At 39.8% G+C, this 18,740-nt stretch overlaps 2 protein-coding genes across 2 annotated transcripts; both read right to left on the bottom strand.

The window, feature by feature from the left end:
- Positions 1 to 4,673: 4,673 nt before the first annotated feature.
- Positions 4,674 to 5,192, bottom strand: LOC311082062 (epidermal differentiation-specific protein-like; the record flags this gene model as incomplete). The annotated part of the gene is made up of 1 exon (XM_084112806.1): positions 4,674 to 5,192. The coding sequence occupies one exon, from the start codon at positions 5,190 to 5,192 to the stop codon at positions 4,674 to 4,676; it is 519 nt and encodes a 172-aa protein (XP_083968932.1).
- An 11,460-nt stretch (positions 5,193 to 16,652) lies between these two features.
- Positions 16,653 to 18,481, bottom strand: LOC311081524 (epidermal differentiation-specific protein-like). Its single transcript, XM_084112073.1, has one exon. It carries the CDS (start codon positions 18,413 to 18,415, stop codon positions 17,897 to 17,899), a length of 519 nt encoding a protein of 172 aa, XP_083968199.1. The 5' UTR covers positions 18,416 to 18,481; the 3' UTR covers positions 16,653 to 17,896.
- Between the last annotated feature and the right edge of the window lie 259 nt (positions 18,482 to 18,740).

Below are 18,740 nucleotides of genomic sequence, written 5' to 3'. Positions count from 1 at the left end.
TGTCGAACCATTTTCTTTTCACTTCTGGGACTGTTCGATTAAAAGATGAAACTCCATTAACTGCATCTGTAATATGCTGCCAAGCATTTTTACCTAAAGCATGTAGCCTATTACCTAAAAAAATCCTTTTTTTTTAGGACCTGATACGCCACTATGTACGCTTGAAAATAAAATGTGGCGTTTTGAATGAACTTCTGATAATAAAACTTCAATTTCTGCATCTGAGAAATTTCTCTTCTTCATTTGCTTTTTTTTTTTTTTTTTTTTTAAATTATACATGTAATAATACAATAGCATTCGCTTTTGAGAAGACATGTTGAAATCCTTCGTTTCGTGTCATAATATGATGCCCATATATAGCTGTCAGTCGGTTTTAATTGGCGGGATTTATGGTAATTGAGAATGAGCGTGCACGCGCGTCGAATTTACGAGTGATTGGAATTCATTAACCCACACACACATTTCACTATCAAATCTGACGTTTACGAAGTATTTGTGAATCAGGAGAAGAATTTTCGGGAATGTCTCTTTACGCGCAAATCACTCACATATTTACTCGTATATTTACGAATGTTTCATGAATGAGACCCATTCTTTCTGTCTGTCTCTTTCTCTCTGTTTCTTTCTCACTCTGTCTCCTAATATTAAGCTAAAACATGTTGTAGCAAATTAAAATGTGTTATATTTACTTTGTTCATAAATAAAGCACTTTAAACATATCCATTGGTCTGTCATTCTTTAATATATATTGTGTAGTTATAAACTCTTTAGACTGTTAACGATTAGTGCTTTTTTAAAAAGTTTGTGGGTAAGAATCGTGAAAAAAAAAAAAAAATCCCTTATTTTGGGGATGTATTCCGGGAAATCTCCCTTATTTTCAATGTTCAATGTTGACAGCTATGCTGATCTGTGGACACCGGCCAGTTCATTCATGGCACGATGTTTCTTCCTGGTTTCCACGTCAGCAGTTTGATCCGTTAATAACAGAGAAATGTGCATGTTTCTCACTAGGTCTCAGCGATGTTATTACTTCAGTGGCGAATTCAAAAAGCATTTGAAATTCAAATGCTTTCTTTACTGGTCTGAATCTCTTAGCGCTGTGTGGTGTTGCTTGATCAGGCTCGCGCATAGGGCTCGTGAGTCCCGCTTCACAGGTCAAAACTGATAAACGGTCCACACAAACACAAAAAGAGTAGCTCAGTGTCGTTCCTTACATTGCATTTGCCAGTTGATGTTGTGGTCGCGCCAGCCTCTATGAGCGCGCTTGCCACCCGCGACGCGCCGTCATTTGAAATAACGAAATTTTGGTCGTCAGAAAAAATGGTCCAACGAACGGTTCGATACGAATACGCGTATCGTTACACCCCTATATATATATATGAGATTCTGTCTAAATGACAAAACATGAATCACCTTTTTTCATTTTTGTTTTATGTAATGTTTTTAAAACAGCTCTTACTGGTCTATTCCAGACATCCCACCTCTCCCTTAAATTCAGGGATTCTCACTATTCCTTAATCCCTCTCTATTCTAGCTTGAACGATGGCTGAAACTTTATATTAATAGCACTTCTCCTGTTTATTGCCTCTTTAGATGACTTACTTCATTTGAATTACTCAACTGTAAGTCACTTTTGATAAAAGCTAAATGTAAATGTAGAAAAAAGAGAATTGAAAGGTTTTGAAACCAATTTAAATAAATTTTGTCTTTATTTTCTGAGTTGACAGAGTAAAACAGCATTTATTGTCTCTTTCTCAGCATAATATGAATCCAAAATCCCTTTCACTATTTCACTCTCATCAAACAGGGGAAATACATTCAAATACAATAGGATCTGTAGTAGAAACTGTTCCAAAGCTGTATTTCATTGCATATGTTTACTGATACTGATCACTATTGATGAAAAGCCAAACAACCAGCAGCTTAAAACTTTTTCTAATAAAATGTTATGCAACATTTTTAAAATTAAAGGAGAACTCCGATCAATTTTAACATTGAGCTCATTTTTTTGTACATTTGGAGTGCTGTCAATACAGAGAACAACGACAAAAATCGGTGTTGCCTACACCGTGTTATCCTCTTTTTAAAATTTGCACCCTGTTGACTTCAATAGGGCAAGTTTTAAACCTGCTTTTACCCTCTTAACATCCTTGATGTGTCATTACAAGTGCACAGCTAATGTGAGTGATTCCTTCAGAGTGAACACGGTGAATCTGACTGCAGTAGATGTGAAAGATATGAATAAAAATGATGTTAATTCAGCCAGCGCTCATACCTGTATTTACATCCTGTTTTGTCGAGTTCATGCGCATAGGTTTAGTTATCTATGATCACGCGCGTGAACTCGACAATCGATTACTATGGCCTTCGACCGAAAACAGGGTGTAAATACAGGTATGAGCGCTGGCTGAATTAACATCATTTTTATCCATTTCTTTCACATCTACTGCAGTCAGATTCACCCGTGATCACTCTGAAGGAATCACTCACATTAGCTGTGCACTTGTAATGACACATCAAGGATGTTAAGAGGCTAAAAGCAGGTTTAAAACTTGCCCCATTGAAGTCAACAGGGTGCAAATTTTAAAAAGAGGATAACACGGTGTAGGCAACACCGATTTTTGTCGTTGTTCTCTGTATTGACAGCACTCCAAATTTACAAAAAAATGAGCTCAATGTTAAAATTGACCGGAGTTCTCCTTTAACCTGTAAAATATGTCTTTACACAGATATGTAAGGACCATCCATTGGCCCAACGACGGAATCCAACGGCCTGGTGAAGGTTTAAAGCGTGTATGCCTTTTCAGCGCTCCAGTGAAGTTCACTTAATTTATTGGAACTTAGTTTTAGTATTACTTTAGCTCTATGCGTAATCTGACTCCAATTTCAAATGATAATCAAATTTAGATCGTATTTCTGATTAGAAAATAATCATAAACATTGATTATGAATTAATTTAGATCTTTGATAATTCTGATTATCCCATACTTTCAATTATTCGTTCATTACGGACCTAGTGTCGCTTTGAGACGTCACGTCGCGACTGCGCGCTCACGATCACAAACTAGCCAGTCCTGAAATAGTCAGAGGGTGCAGTGCAAGTATTTTACCCTATGCAGTCGCGCACTACAGACCCATAGGCGTAATTTTTTATTATATTTGCAGCGTACAACATGCTAAGTCAGGGAACAGTCAGAAATCAGGAGGTCTTTCTAAGATGTGCCCCATGGTCCATTCAAAGTGCCTCCAGTTTGATCTATTCTGGACAAAGTTTTGCGGAAACACCAGACTACACATTAATCTACTGGAAATAATGATTTCAGAAGAATGCAGAATAAATCAAGATGTAACATTTATTTGTCAGGTAAAAATATATCATGCCAATTACAGAAGTAAATTATTAAAAGCCAATTCAAAAAATATATGACATAATTTACTCAAAGATGACTCTAAAAGTAAGTAATGTTTTCCTGACAGAGACACACAGTAATGTGTCAGGGCTTTCCAACAGGAAAATACTGACATGCATTACTGTGTGGGAGATTCTCCTGGTAAAAGATTCCCAAAGGTTTCTCTGTTCCCTCACCTTAAATACCAGATCAGAACAGAAGGGGGTTAAACAAATGTTGTTTAGAGTTGTTTGGGCCAATCCATGTACCCCAGGGGGGTAGCACCTGGTTTCAGGAGATGTAAAGAGATATCAGCCAGAAAGGAGATACAGGATTCTCCAAGTTCCCAATCTTTTTCATTAAACCAATGACTGCAATGAAATTAAGACCATTTTACCAATCGCACTGTGCCCTTTAAAATGACACCAAACATGAAAAGGAAAACCAACATATTCACAAGATACATCATATGTGATATATAGACATTCTTAATGTACTTTCAGTGCCTTGAGGAGGGAGAGGGGGAGGGAGAGGGGGATGCAGAGATAAGGAAGAAGGACAGTTTGGACAGGCGATGTCCTGTGCTCTGTCTTTGCTATCTTCTGTCCAGGGTGCATTTTACTGCTTTATTGCAGTATTTTGTTTTAACAGGAAAATCAGTTCTTACAATATCCTCAAATGATAAGGTTGAGTCCAATTGTATGAAGTTTCTTCAGACTTATTGGTGTCACAGTCAACTGTAAGTCACTTTGGATAAAAGCTAAATGTAAATGTAGAAAAAAGAGAATTGAAACAAGGAGCATTAAGATATTTCAGAGTCTTTATTTTCTTAGTTGACAGAGTAAAACAGCATTTGTTGTCTCTTTGTCAGCATAACATAAATCCAAAATCCCTTTCAATATTTCACTCTCATCAAACAGGGGAAATACATTCATATACAATAGGATCTGTAGTAGATCCGTAACAATTCCAAAACTGTATTTCATTGCATATGTTCACTGATACTGATCACTACTGATGAAAAGCCAAACAACCAGCAGTTTAAAACTTTTTCTAATAAAATTCATCCTTATTTGCCAAATTAACATGTACAGTTAATGTCTTTTCACAGATATCATCAAATGATAAGGTTGAGTCCAATTGCATGAAGTTTCTTCAGACTTAATGGAGTCAAAGTCATCGTTTCTGGTCAAGATCAGTCTTTCCCCACCACCTGCCTCGTTCTTTCCAAAAGGGATCCGGTTCATATTCAGCTGCAGAAAGCGTTACCAGATGCCATACTGTCTATTGCATCGGCAGCAAGGGACGCACACAGCTGATCGCATCATTGAAGTTATACGGCCCATAGCTGGGAATTCGTTCGCCAGGGAAAGCAATAAGCTGGTTACCCTGACGATTGGTGTGCTCGTACAGCACCCAGACTCCACCTCTCACTATGTGGGACGAGGCTTCGTCATTGAAATTAATTCCGGGAAAGTTAGATTCGTTGTGTAGGGTCACGCTTCTTCCTTCATAGTTACCGTGCTCAAACAGCTGGATTTCAGGGTTGGCCAGGTCATGTGTGACCATCTTGAAGGAGTTAAACCTGCCTCTGTCCTGAAGGATGGCGTAATCTCCTTGCTCAAACATCCGCATCCCTCCAGCAAAATCCTTGTTATAATACGCCACCCATGGTTTGTCGATGACTCTTATGGAGGCGATGGGGTCGTTGAAGCCCTTCTCTTGTTTGTCGCGGACATCATGGTTGAATTCAATTGATTGGCCCCCGAAACCGTCTTGGCTATAAACAATGATCTTGCTCATTTTGAATGATGACTCGAGGAGAGAGAGGCTAGAGAAGGAAAGTGTTTCTGAAGCAGATTCCTGTGGTTCTGCTGGGAACAGTGACTTACTTGGTGTGCAGAGCTGCCTTTTAAAGCACAAAAACACCAAAGTGGGCGTTGACTGGGTTATGACAGGACATTTAGGTGTGGAAGCTGAGAAACATGCCTAAACTTCTGCTCAGTATCGACATACATGTAACATAATACAAGTTTCAAAACCTGACTGGGGAAAACAAAAAAACATTGTATTGTTGTTCACTTTGACGGCTGCTTAGCTCTCAGATACGAGTTGCAAGTGATAATGTCAGAATCTTAAATAATGTTAATTGAATCACTTCACTAATTTCTTTCAATTATAAGATGCATCTTAACCGAGATGCAGAGATATCACAGAACTTAACTTACCATCATGCAACCAGTTCTCCCTCCTAAAGCAATCCAAGAGAAAATGCACCAAAAGAATCTGCTAACCTACACGGCCGGTAACCCAATGCTTTCGGTGAGAAACCTTTAAAGTCAACTGAACAGTGTCGTAATGTAAACCGATAACTGACGAGAAGGCCGTTGATTTTTTTTTTTATGACAGTAAATTAGTTTTTTTTTTTTTTTTTTTTGTAATACCTTTAGAACTTTGCTGGCTAAAATTTATCCACACTTGTGTCTATTTGTATGGAAAGGTGTCTTGTAGAACCCGAATTCCGGAAAAGTTGGTACGTTTTTTAAATTTGAATAAAATGAAAACTAAAAGACTTTCAAATCACATGTAGTCCAGTAATTTTAAGCCAAAATGGGGGTCAACCTTGAACAAATTGCAACAGAAGCAAACTCAACTGATTTTGTATCAGTAATATATGTCCTGAGTATAGGAAAAAAAATCCCCGAAGAATCCCAATTAGGGGAAAGTTTCGAAAAAGACCCAAATATAGCCTATTCATACGCCTATTCATTCTTTTTCTCACGTGAATAGGGCAACATTTTTATTACCTTTAGATATCACCATGAAAATGACTGAGTTGATTACTTGCATCAAGACAAACAAAAAATGTATTACAAGTTTTTTTTTATTGTTTGTTAACATGGACAAACGGTGCATAATCTAATTACGTATGTGTCTAAATACCACAACAGATCTAAACATTGGGTATAGCCAGGTGAAAATGTCTTGTTGAATCTTGTTGACACATAACAGTAAAATACCTGATGTTAAGGTGTGAATGGGACCCATTTAGGCTACCCATGAGCATTAAGTTTTGTGAAACACTTTTAGTTTGGAAAGCCAATATGCGGATGGGGCGTAAACGCTCCAACAGCATCATGCATATTCAGTGGTTCACACCTGATGAGACAATGTCCCTGCATACTTAATGAGCCATTCATTCAGGTGTGTCACCTATAGCTAACTTAAATATACAAGCTTCATAAAAATGATCATTCTAGAAGAAAATTTTAGATGGCATTTAGAGGCTTTTGCATCTGAACTCTTCATATATACACACACACACACACATATATATATATATATATATACACACATATATATATATATATATATATATATATATGCATACACATACACATACATACTTTATAATCTATTCAAAACTAGTCAACGTCTTTCAAAACTAAAGTATACATTTTATCATACGTATTTCAAAGTAAAGGATTCATTAGTTAGTTGATGACTTTATTTTTGACAAAACACATACAGTATATATTCCTCATCTCAGTATAGCAATAGAGTTTGCTAAAAGCTGTTCATTCAATACAGCAGTATTTGAAAATCGATAATATTTTGTAAAATTACATTTATATTTGCATTTATGTCAAAACCTAGACACTTTTAAACATCAAAAGGACATTTATTAATATGTATTCGTGTCAAAATGACATATAAACAGATTTTCCTATTCAATTTTGCATGGAAACGCTTCCAAGACGCTTGCGTGTCGCGTGAAAAATAGGCGTCGGTTCTATTTCTAGCATGCACGCGTTTTCCACGTGGCTCGTGCCGCGCGTCTCACACAGGCAGTGTGCAAACTCTAAACTGTTAACATGGGAGCCGAAATAAAAACGGACACGCCACGCATCCAGTGTGTCACCGGCCTTATCCAGCGGATGTGGGCGTTTCACAGGTTTGTATGGATCGCCTCACATTTGCGTTTGTATAGTGCGGTCTCCGTAGGCGGAGTCACATTAAAACTTAATTAGCTGAGATGAGAACGACTGACATCTCTCTCTTTACATACATATTATATAAACTGTGAATATTTGTTTTTTTAAAAAATTACTTCATTTAAAAGAAGAGAATTCAAGCTTCATGCCTGTGTGTCTGTATGCCTGTTTGACTGAGTATTCGCTGAGTTACAGTTCATTTTCGGACGCGTTTCAGAATTGACTTCACTGACGGAGAGTAGGCAGAACTCGCATCATGTTTATTTTTCTTTATTTGGCGAAAAGCACAACACTTTGTTTTTATTATGAGCATACACAAAAAAAATACACACTAAACAGGATCGATTGATGTATAACACAATCATATAAGATAAAAATTAATTTTTTTTTTTTTTTTTTTTGCACTCATAAGGAAAAAAACGAGCCTATCGCGCCGGCGCGATAGCCGACCCCAGGGGGTTAAGCATAACATTTTTGAGGCTGTTAAAAGAGAATGAGAACAGCCATACAAACTTCATGTTTTCACTTTGAAGGAGGGAACAAATTTCAAAACTTACAATGTAACCATTATATTTTGTAGCAATTAAAACAAACTGAGAATAGTCCTTCAAAAGAGACTGAGAACAGCCATGAAACCTCTGAATGAGGTAAGAAATTACATTCAACAGAGAAAACATCAGAAATTAGAGACTCATTTTACTGAGTAAGTTCCAACCATATGTCTCTCTGGATCTCCATATGGCGGGCAGTGACTGGCAGGGGGGCAGGGATGAAACAAACTACATCATCATACATGTACCAGAGTACATCTTCTCTATTAGGCCAAAATAATCTATTTACACCTGCGCTGTGCATGCATTTGACCTGGGCATAGGAGTCATCCGTTGCCATCACGATCCCTGGATAAAGGTCATCATCGTATCTGACCACGCACCACTTCCAATGACCTCTGAACTGGTCCAATCAACTGCACTGTGTTGAATTGGAGATTGGTCACACAGAAAACTGAAGAACTGGGAGCCTGGGCATTGGCATTCAAGCCTCTTCATAGCTGCACACATGCAACTGACATCACGGCAGATCAGACTACCTCTTGCCAGTGTCACAACCTGATGTAGGCGCATTGTTGAGGGAACTGGTTGGACGTTCTGAGGCATGGCCTGTATTGCCTTCTCTATATCCTCCTCCTCAACATAAAACAGCTTGATGGAGGTTTGTGTTTTGGACAGTGCTGAAAACAGAGACCTTGCACCTGGTATGTCATGGCCTTTGCTGACAAGGTCATCTGCTTGTGTTTTCAGCGCACCTCCTACTCCATCAGGAGCCCCCTTGCCATGGTTGGCTTCAAATAAATTCCATGTACCTTGTGTAAATCCTCTTTTGTACAGTTCTGTGCAAAAGAGATAGAAGTTACCACGCTGGCGGTATTGTGTGCAGGGACCATCACTTACAAAATGCAGCACTTTCACAGCAGAGTACTCCTGCCTGATGTAGTTCTACCAGAAAGACTCGGGAGAATAAATACTATAACAATTAACATTTATTAACAGCCCAACAAGCAATCAAGTTCATTGGCGTAGGCCCCGTCCGTAGCTTGCAATCCGAGGGTCCGGATCTGCATATCCTGCCTAATGCTGCGTTCACACCAAACGCGAATCTGCGTCAAAATTCGCGCCTGCCGCGTCTAGTTATACGCGTGACCACTTTGTGTGCATTCGCGCGTCAAGAGCGAAATTGACGCGCGTAAAAACAAAAAGTTTGAAGCGAAATTTACGCGCGTCACGTGCATCAGAGGCAAAAGTTTCGAACCCTGTTGGCGGCCATCTTTTTACAAGATGTCTGTTGCTGATCGGTCATTTATCGAGAGAGTCACCGCTCTGTATTTGCTCTGGAGAGCAGAACAGCGGCGTAGGGATCATCGTCGCCGTATTTGGGTCCATCAGACCCTTCGGAGGCGAACCCAGTTCGGCGAGTTTCATCATTTGCTCCAGGAGCTGCGCCTGGATGACGGCCGCTTTCAGCGGTACTTCCGCCTGTCCCGCGCCCAGTTCGATGACCTGCTGTCCCGCATCGGAGCGAGGATCACCCTCCAGGACACCAACTAGTGATACTGAGTTAGCTATAACCTAGACATTAACCTAGAAATTATTCTCTTGGCAGACGTGATACTGTCATGTTTCTCTGTATAAATACAGTGATCTTTCTAGTGATACTGAGTTAGCTATAACCTAGACATTAACCTAGAAATTATTCTCTTGGCAGACGTGATACTGTCATGTTTCTCTGTATAAATACAGTGATCTTTCTAGTAGTACTGAGTTAACTGCCATAACCTAGAGATTAACCTAGAAATTATTCTCTTGGCAGACGTGATACTGTCATGTTTCTCTGTATAAACACAGTGATCTTTCTAGTAGTACTGAGTTAGCTATAACCTAGAGATTAACCTAGAAATTATTCTCTTGGCAGACGTGATACTGTCATGTTTCTCTGTATAAACAACAGTGATCTTTCTAGTAGTACTGAGTTAACTGCCATAACCTAGAGATTAACCTAGAAATTAAAATCTCTATCTGTAAGCAATATGTAGTGCTTGATTATTGGCATTTTAATATACCATAAACCATTTACTAGTATACCTGTTGATTGTATAGTTGAATTTGTAACTACAAGTGTACTTGTAATAATATTTATAAAAATGTTTTCTAGGTTTCTTGCCACTGGGGACTCATTCAGGACGATAGCGTGCAGCTACCGGGTTGGTGTCTCCACAGTGTGCCAGATCGTCGCCCAGGTAGTGACTGCCATCTGGGACTGCCTTGTGGAGGACTACATGGCTGTGCCCACCACCGAAGACTGGAGGTCCATCGCAGAGGGATTTCAGGAGCGGTGGAACTTCCCGTTGGAGCGGTGGATGGGAAGCATGTGGTGCTGAAGGCACCCCCAAACTCAGGATCCCAGTTCCACAACTACAAGGGAACGTTCTCCATCGTTCTGCTTGCAGTTGTGGATGCGAAGTATCGCTTCCGGGTGATCGATGTTGGGGGGTACGGCAGGACCAGTGATGGTGGGATTCTGGCGCACTCCGCCTTTGGACAGGCTCTCCAGGCTGGCACACTTCATCTGCCTCCTGACCAGCCTCTATCTGGTGCTGAAGACAGAGGACCCCAGCCCCATGTCTTCGTGGCTGATGAGGCGTTCCCGCTGCGGAGGAACCTCATGCGACCCTTCCCTGGACGCACGCTTCCTCCAGAGAGGCGTGTCTTCAATTACCGTCTCTCCAGAGCCAGGCTGGTGGTGGAGAACGCCTTTGGCATCCTCTCCTCACAGTGGAGGATGTACCGGCGGCTCATCGAGGTCCACCCTGAAGTTGCGGAGAAGTGTGTGAAGGCGACGTGTGTTCTCCACAATTTCATGAGGTGTTCGGAGGGGAGAGAGGCACCTGCTGTGAGGGTCGTGGGACAAGCTGGAGAGGAGCCACTGCCAGGTCTGGGTCGGGTTGCAGCAAACAACTCCTCCAGAGAGGCAGTCCGAGTGAGGGATGTCTTCATGGAACACTTCTCGGCGGAGGGAGCAGTAGCATGGCAGCCGACGGAGTAGTGTTTGAAGTCCTCCTCACGACTTCCCCACAACGGTTCTTTTAAGAGCCACCCACAAACCTATAAAGAGCATGCCTATCTTAAAAGAGTTTTACCTCCATTATTTATATATATATATATATATATATATATATAAAATTTTATTTTTTTTAATTAAATGCAATATGTTGATTGTTGGTTTGTATGTTGTTTTGTTCTGCCTCCTCTCTGTTTGCAGGTCATGTCTGGTCTATCTGTCTCCTCTACTCCTGCTGGCCCAGTTCCAGGCTGTCAGGTCCCCCACAACATGCACATTTAATAATTTTAGACCCCGAGTCATTAACTTTTTCAAATGGTAGGTTTTCCATGTTAGTTTATAAGGTAAAGTGATAAAAACATATATTATTTGTAGTCCTATTAGTAATATAACATGATAAACAATCCCATATTTGGAGTTTTTGTTCATCTAATTCAGAAATGTATGACTGCAAGTGTTCAGTGTCACATTCATAGTTAACAATGTCATTCCTCCTTTGATGCATAATAATTCTATAGGTCTGTGCCATTTCTTTGTTCAGGTTATTACTGTAAAATCTGTTATTTATTTTTGTTTTGATGATAAATGGAGCCAGCCTCCAAAAGTATTTAACCTGTCCTGTGATTTCTTTGTTTTCCTCACACAACACTGTCCAGACACACTAAAGTATACACACTATTATAGTTATTATTGTTCTGTTATTGTTATTATTGTTCTGTTATTATAGTGTAGTAGACACACTACACTATAATATTATTTCATATAATTAAGATTTAGATATGGAATAAATAGCATTCAATACAAAATGAATATGTGTCATATATGTGATAAAACACTTGCTTTGTTGTGCATTAGAACCACACTAGGCATTTAGTCATATTTCAAAATAATTTATTCAGGCCAAACATAAAATAATTTGATTATAAATTTAAAATAACTAAATAACAAAATAAACTTTAAAAAATACAATATTGTACAAACTATTTACATACAGAGACAGAAATAAAAAGGACCTCGCTTGGAAGATGCAAGAGTGGAAAAGCCTCAGGGAACAAAGGAGAAGAGGAAGGAGGGCATTCTGCGTTTCCTGCAGAGCCTGCTGCCTCATTTTTGCATTTTTTTAAAGCCTACTATGGGCTGTGGGGGTCTAATTGTTCCAAATTTAGCACAACGGTGCTGTTTTCCATCGCCAATTTATACATTTGAAATTTGATCAGTTCTTTTGTTTGAGGCGGCATGCTCTGCAGAAAAGGCAGAAGGCTGAGGAGGAAGTGTTCATCCGCAGACAGCGGTGGTGGTGGTGGTGGTGGCGGCGGTGGTGGTGGAGGTGGAGCTGGAGGACGCCTCAGGAGCTCGAGCAGCGTCTGCTCCACCTCCGACGTACCATCACGGGGCCGCCGGGTGCCTCTCCTCCTCTGTTGGCCTGTGAAATCAAAAATACAACACACAGTGCAATGAGAAGACAGAAAGATGATAAATTAAATAACAAAATTGTCTAGATATTGGGAGAATAATATCTGTGCCTGTGTGAGTGACATAGCCAGTGCTTAAATACAAGTGTGAAATTATTTTGAACTTGCTTTAACATATTTTACATAAAGTTATACTTCAGACATATAAACATCAGGAACATAAACATGCAAATGAACAGTAATTAAAAAGTATGTATGCAGATGATTGGTGGCATACATTGCAATAGAATTTAGTCTGCATTTACAAATACAATGATTATTAGTGAATGTTAAAGCTATGAGTGGATACTGTACTGATGTTTTCTGCACGTAACATGTTCACACACCTATGGGTGCAGCAGCAGGGGGTGAAGCACCAGGGACTGGGGAGACAGGAGAAGCAGCAGGGGATCTCGGATCAGCCTCTTCATTATCAGTAGGCTCTGTCAAGACAATATTAAATGTTAATAGTCATAGAGAGATTACATTATACTATTCATCTGTAAACAATGACAGCATATGCCTTGTAAATTGGCTTAATTGGAAAACTCACCTGTTTCCGTATCCCCTACTTCCGCCTCTCCCTCTCCCTGGTCCCTGGGGTGGTTGTACTCCATGACCTGGGCCTCGACCCCCCCCATGTTACTGGTGGTCTCCCGTGGGGTGACGAAGGGGTCGAGGAATCCCAGGATCTGTGAGTACTTCCACTTCTTCACCGACCCTGCTGCTGACCCACTCCTCTTATTATCCATCTCCTTCCTCTTCTCCTTCAGGTATGTGTCCCTGAGGCTCTTCCATTTTTTCCTGCACATGTCCTCTGAATAAACACATTATCTTGTTAGCGAAAAGTAGCTGTATATTGGGGAAAATAGTTGTAAAAAAACGACGGGAAGGCCGCAGGTCTGTATGTGACTCAAAAGTGAAATGTGTAACTTATTTACAACTTACCAGGTTGCCCAATCTCTTCACCGACACTCTTCCAAGCGAAGTCCTTTTTATTCCTGTCTCTATAGAAATAAGAAGTTGTGTCGTACAACTCTGGCCGACTGCTCACTGCCAAAATTAAACGCTCCTCCATTTTGAATGAATGACTCCGGGCGGGCCTGCCGCCACAGCATCAAGCAGGCTCCTGATTGGTTAACGCGGCGCGAATTGACGCAGAAGTTCAGATTTTTCAACTCGGGCGGCAGACGCGAATTCGCGTCAAACGCGTGAATGCACAAAAGCACAATTCGCGCCAAACGCTCAATTCGCGTCTACCGCGCGAACTAGACGCGCGAATGAGGCGAATTCGCGTCTACCGCGCCGCGCTAAACGCCTCATTCGCGCCGCAAGATCTCCAGACGCGCGTAAACGCGTCTTACCATTGACTTAACATTGAAATCACTCGCGCCAGACGCAGATTCGCGTTTGGTGTGAACGCAGCATAAAGATGAAGGCAGGGGCGCAGCCGACCCCCTGCAAGCTGTATTTACATCCATAATTCTCCGAAAAGTCCACGTGTATTATGCACTCATGACTGGACAGCTCTTTCTTGAGTGCTCTGGTGAAGGCAAATTGATGCTTGATGTTAAAAACATGCCTCTTGAATTTTGACAACTGTTCATTGAACAGGTCAATGAGGCCTTCCATGGTGGTCTCCATCTCTTTTTTGACAGTGATTTTAAATGACAGGGTTTTGCCACTTTCTGATCTTTGCTTCTCTTCGGTTACCCACTGTGAATAGGAAACAATGGTTGTGGGATTGTCCGGTGTAATAACTGGAAAGCTGTTCAGCTTACACCTTTCACACTGGCCATACATGCACTCCTTTTTCTTGGAGTTACACACAATCTGTTCTACCAACTCCTCAGTGTTGCAGTGTGTTAGTAGCTTCAGGTGGTAGAGCTTGTTTGCGATGAAGTCAAGGTTTTCATTTACAAACAAGTCTCTCTCTCAGACAGGCTTGGATTGACCACCCAAAAAGGACGCAAGTGACAAAAAAAAGAATAAGAAATCATTCTATTTGGGTATTCTGCCAATAACTTCCTATGCACATTTCTCATTGTGTCCATGAGGAATAATTTTTGCTTTTTAAGTTTGCTTTTTCTCTTTGTCTGCTTCCAGTGGTCAAACGGGTCACATCATCCCGTTCAAAGAACAGCCTCACACAATTCATTGCATCAGCTGTCCGAGTGTTTCCTTTTCGTGTGAATGTGAGGGGATCTTTGTCAGAGTATTTCCATCTTTTCTTTGAGAATCCTAAAACCTTCTCAGCATACTTTCTGAGCCTGTACTTCTGTATTATCTGTATTAACTGCCTCTCTTTTTCACCAGTGGCATTACGATACCGGTCACTGAGGTCTTTGGTAAGGGCCGTGTTGAAAAGGATACGTCTTCTTACCAGCTTCTTACCAGCCACAAAGGTTTCAAGCTCATGGTTGACCTTGGATTTTGGGGACAGTGTTTTTTTCAGCAGCCGTTGGTATCTCTTCTTGAATTTCTCCTTATCTTTACGTTCCTTTTGCAGCTCTCTTTCCAGGTGTAACAAAAGGGCAGTTATTTTTTTCTGGTGCCTTTTTGAATGTTTCCTTCCTGCTTGACGTTGCCTGAAATGTAAGCATAAACACAAAAACTGACGCTGAAAAAGAAGTATGTCCAAATTCACAGTATAAGAGTAGGCAAAAGTACCCGGATGACCTACTTCTTCTGGTGAGATTCTGAAGTGTGCATACGATGAAGTGTGTTTTACTATCCCATGAGGCCACAGGAGAAGATTTATGTATGGCAGTGAAGCGACGCAACTGAAGGTGGTAGGTCACATGATAATGACAACACGGCGAATGTAGTACGTCCAGATTATATTCATACTACACACATTCATACTATATAAAACATACTTTTTTAGCGGTTATGAAGTAATTACTTATTCAAGAGAGTATGTGATTTTGGATGCAGCCTACATCTTGTGTAGTGTACTTGTTCTATGTCTATTCTAGAATGCATTGTCCCATGCTTCATTGCACTGCTTATACTGTTTGTCTGTGTATGTATGTATGTATGTGTAGCATTTTTTTTTTTTTTTACTATTCTGACCTTGAAGGACCAGCTGCTTCTTGTCGATCTGGCTGTAGTTCTGGGCTCACTGGAGGTGTGGACAGGCTGCTGAGTGCAACTGAAGCTGCCTTTTTAGCTGCCCTAAACTTTGCCTGGGCTGCTCTCCATTTTCTTCGCTGTAACCTCTGCTCCCTCTCGCTGCACTCTTGTATGTTTTTTTTCTTCTCCTGCTCTCTGTCTCTCCTCCTTTTCTGCTTCTCCCATTGAAGGTATTTTGCCCTTCTTTCAGGATCTGCATCTCGGCTGGGCACGGTAGCGCCTTTGTTTTTCTGCTGCACTTAATGGCATACTACTATCATCTGTAAAAGTGTATAGTGCAAATATAAAATAAAATATAAATCAACACAATAATGTTAAAACTATTTAAATAGTTAATACTTTAATTGCCAGATGCACCAGCAATACCAACTCTGAATGATATAGGCATTAGCTCAATAAAACACCCAGGATGACCTTTAAAAATGTTAGCAATTTACACAGATAAACTTTAAAAACAGTGTGGCTAAGGTGACACCTAATCTATGTCATCCCTGTTACCCCACATGTCAAAACCTGTTACTATACAAAAGTAACAGGCCTGACAGTAACAGGTTTGACAAATTCAAGCTAATTTGCTAATTGCTAGCTATTAGGGCAAGGCCACAAAAGCACATGTTGTACACTTTGAAAGGATATTACTTGTAGATACTGATTACATTAAGTTAAATAATTGTTTAAATTTATACTTTGAAAATCAGTAACAGTTTTGACATTGCATGATGTCCCCACCTCAGTTATACCTAATAAATCATCAAAATAGAGCATTATAGAAGAGAGAGAGAAACTTACTTGTGTTTTAACTGTTGGAATAATGATTGAGAGATGATGTAACTTCCTGGAAGTGATGTCACAGGAATGTACCATTATTTTACAAGGGGTTTTTGGTGAGGGTAACAGGCATGACATGAAATCAGGGGACACCGATAAAATGGTTTATATTTTACAAAACATTGCTTAACAGTGACACTATACTTAGAACAATATGAAATTGTGATTTTTGTATAATTTTTCCTTCAATTTGCAAATAAAAAGTCCTGCTGAAAAAGAACAATCACAGGGAGGGACAGGCCAAAAACCTTACCCTTATCAGCATAAATGCAATTTTAATTATTTAAAATAATATATAAATGACTTTAATTTAATGTAATATTGAGGAAATAATACATAGTACTATTATGTTTTTAAATCACAAATTTATTTGTTGTTATAGTAATTCTACGTCTGATTATTTCTCAGGGACACAAAAGGCACCAATTTCGTGGAATGACCCGTTTAAAGTTGAAATCTAGTGCTAAATAATAAAAAAACACATATTATATATATGAGATTCTGTCTAAATGACAAAACATGAATCACCTTTTTTTCATTTTTGTTTTATGTAATTTTTTTAAAACAGCTTTTATCAAAAACTATTATTTTGCTACTATACAATAAACGAAGTTCAATAAAATTATAAGGGCAAAAATACAAAGAAATGCAACAATCAATAACATTGTGTAGTATATATTTTGTTATACATACACACTCATATATTATATTCATTTATACATGTTGTATTCAGAAAATATACAAGCAGTTTATCAGTGCGTCTCATTTTCAACACTGTCAGTTCTTACTGGTCTATTCCAGACATCCCACCTCTCCCTTAAATTCAGGGATTCTCACTATTCCTTAATCCCTCCCTATTCTATCTTGAAATGATGGCTGACACTTTATATTAATAACACTTCTCCTGTTTATTGCCTCTTTAGATGACTTACTTCATTTGAATTACTCAACTGTAAGTCACTTTGGATAAAAGCTAAATGTAAATGTAGAAAAAAGAGAATTGAAACAAGGAACATTATGATATTTTGTCTTTATTTTCTGAGTTGACAGAGTAAAACAGCATTTGTTGTCTCTTTCTCAGCATAATATGAATCCAAAATCCCTTTCAATATTTCACTCTCATCAAACAGGGGAAATACATTCAAATACAATAGGATCTGTAGTAGAAACTGTTCCAAAACTGTATTTCATTGCATATGTTTACTGATACTGATCATTACTGATGAAAAGCCAAACAAAACTTTTAAAACTTTTTCTAATAAAATTCATCCTTATTTGCCAAATTAACATGTACAGTATGTCTTTACACAGATATCCTCAAATGATAAGGTTGAGTCCAATTGCATGAAGTTTCTTCAGACTTACTGGAGTCAAAGTCATTGTTTCTGGTCAAGATCAGTCTTTCCCCACCACCTGCCTCGTTCTTTCCAAAAGGGATCCGGTTCATATTCAGCTGCAGAAAGCGTTCTTTGAATGATGCTGTCTATGGCACCGACTGCAAGGGACGCACAGAGCTGATCACATCATTGAAGTTGTACGGCCCATAGCTGGGAATTCGATCGCCAGGGAAAGCAATAAGCTGGGCACCCCGACGATTGGTGTGCTCGTACAGCACCCAGACGCCACCTTTCACTTTGTGGGAAGAAGCATTGTCATTGAAATTAATTCCGGGAAGGTCAGTTTCTTTGTTTAGAGTCACACATCTTCCTCCATAGTTAGTGTGCTCAAACAGCTGGATTTCAGGGTTGGCCAGGTCATTTCTGACCATCTTGAAGGAGGAATACCTGCCTCTGTCAACAAGAGTAGCGTACTCTCCTTGCTCAATCACCCGCATCCATCCAGCAAAATCCTTGTCAAAATACGCCACCCATGGTTTGCCAATGACTTTTATGGAGGCGATGGGGTAGTTGAAGCCTGTCTCTCCTAAGTCGCCGACATCTTGGTTGAATTCAGCTGATTCGCCCCTGAAGCCGTCTTGGCTATAAACAATGATCTTGCTCATTTTGAATGATGACTCGAGGAGAGAGAGGCTGGAGAAGGCAAGTGTTTCTGAAGCAGATTCCTGTGGTTCTGCTGTGAACAGTGACTTTTAAAGCACAAAAACACACCAAAGTGGGCGTTGACTGGGTCTTGACAGGACATGTAGGTGTGGAAGCTGAGAAACATGCCTAAACTTCTGCTCAGTATCGACATACATGTAACATAATACAAGTTTCAAAACCGGACAGGGGAAAACAAAAAAACATTGTATTGTTGTTCACTTTGACGGCTGCTTAGCTCTCAGATACGAGTTGCAAGTGATAATGTCAGAATCTTAAATAATGTTA

Source organism: Abramis brama (genome assembly GCF_963993115.1).
Source record: "Abramis brama genome assembly, chromosome: 4".
Taxonomy (NCBI): Eukaryota; Metazoa; Chordata; class Actinopteri; order Cypriniformes; family Leuciscidae; genus Abramis; species Abramis brama.
The sequence above is the reverse complement of the archived record's forward strand: the minus strand, read 5'-3'. Positions and strand labels throughout refer to the sequence as shown.

Excerpts from the sequence above, each read along its gene's own strand:
- LOC311081524 (XM_084112073.1), bottom strand. The coding sequence starts at position 18,415 with ATGAGCAAGATCATTGTTTATAGCCAAGACGGCTTCAGGGGCGAATCA.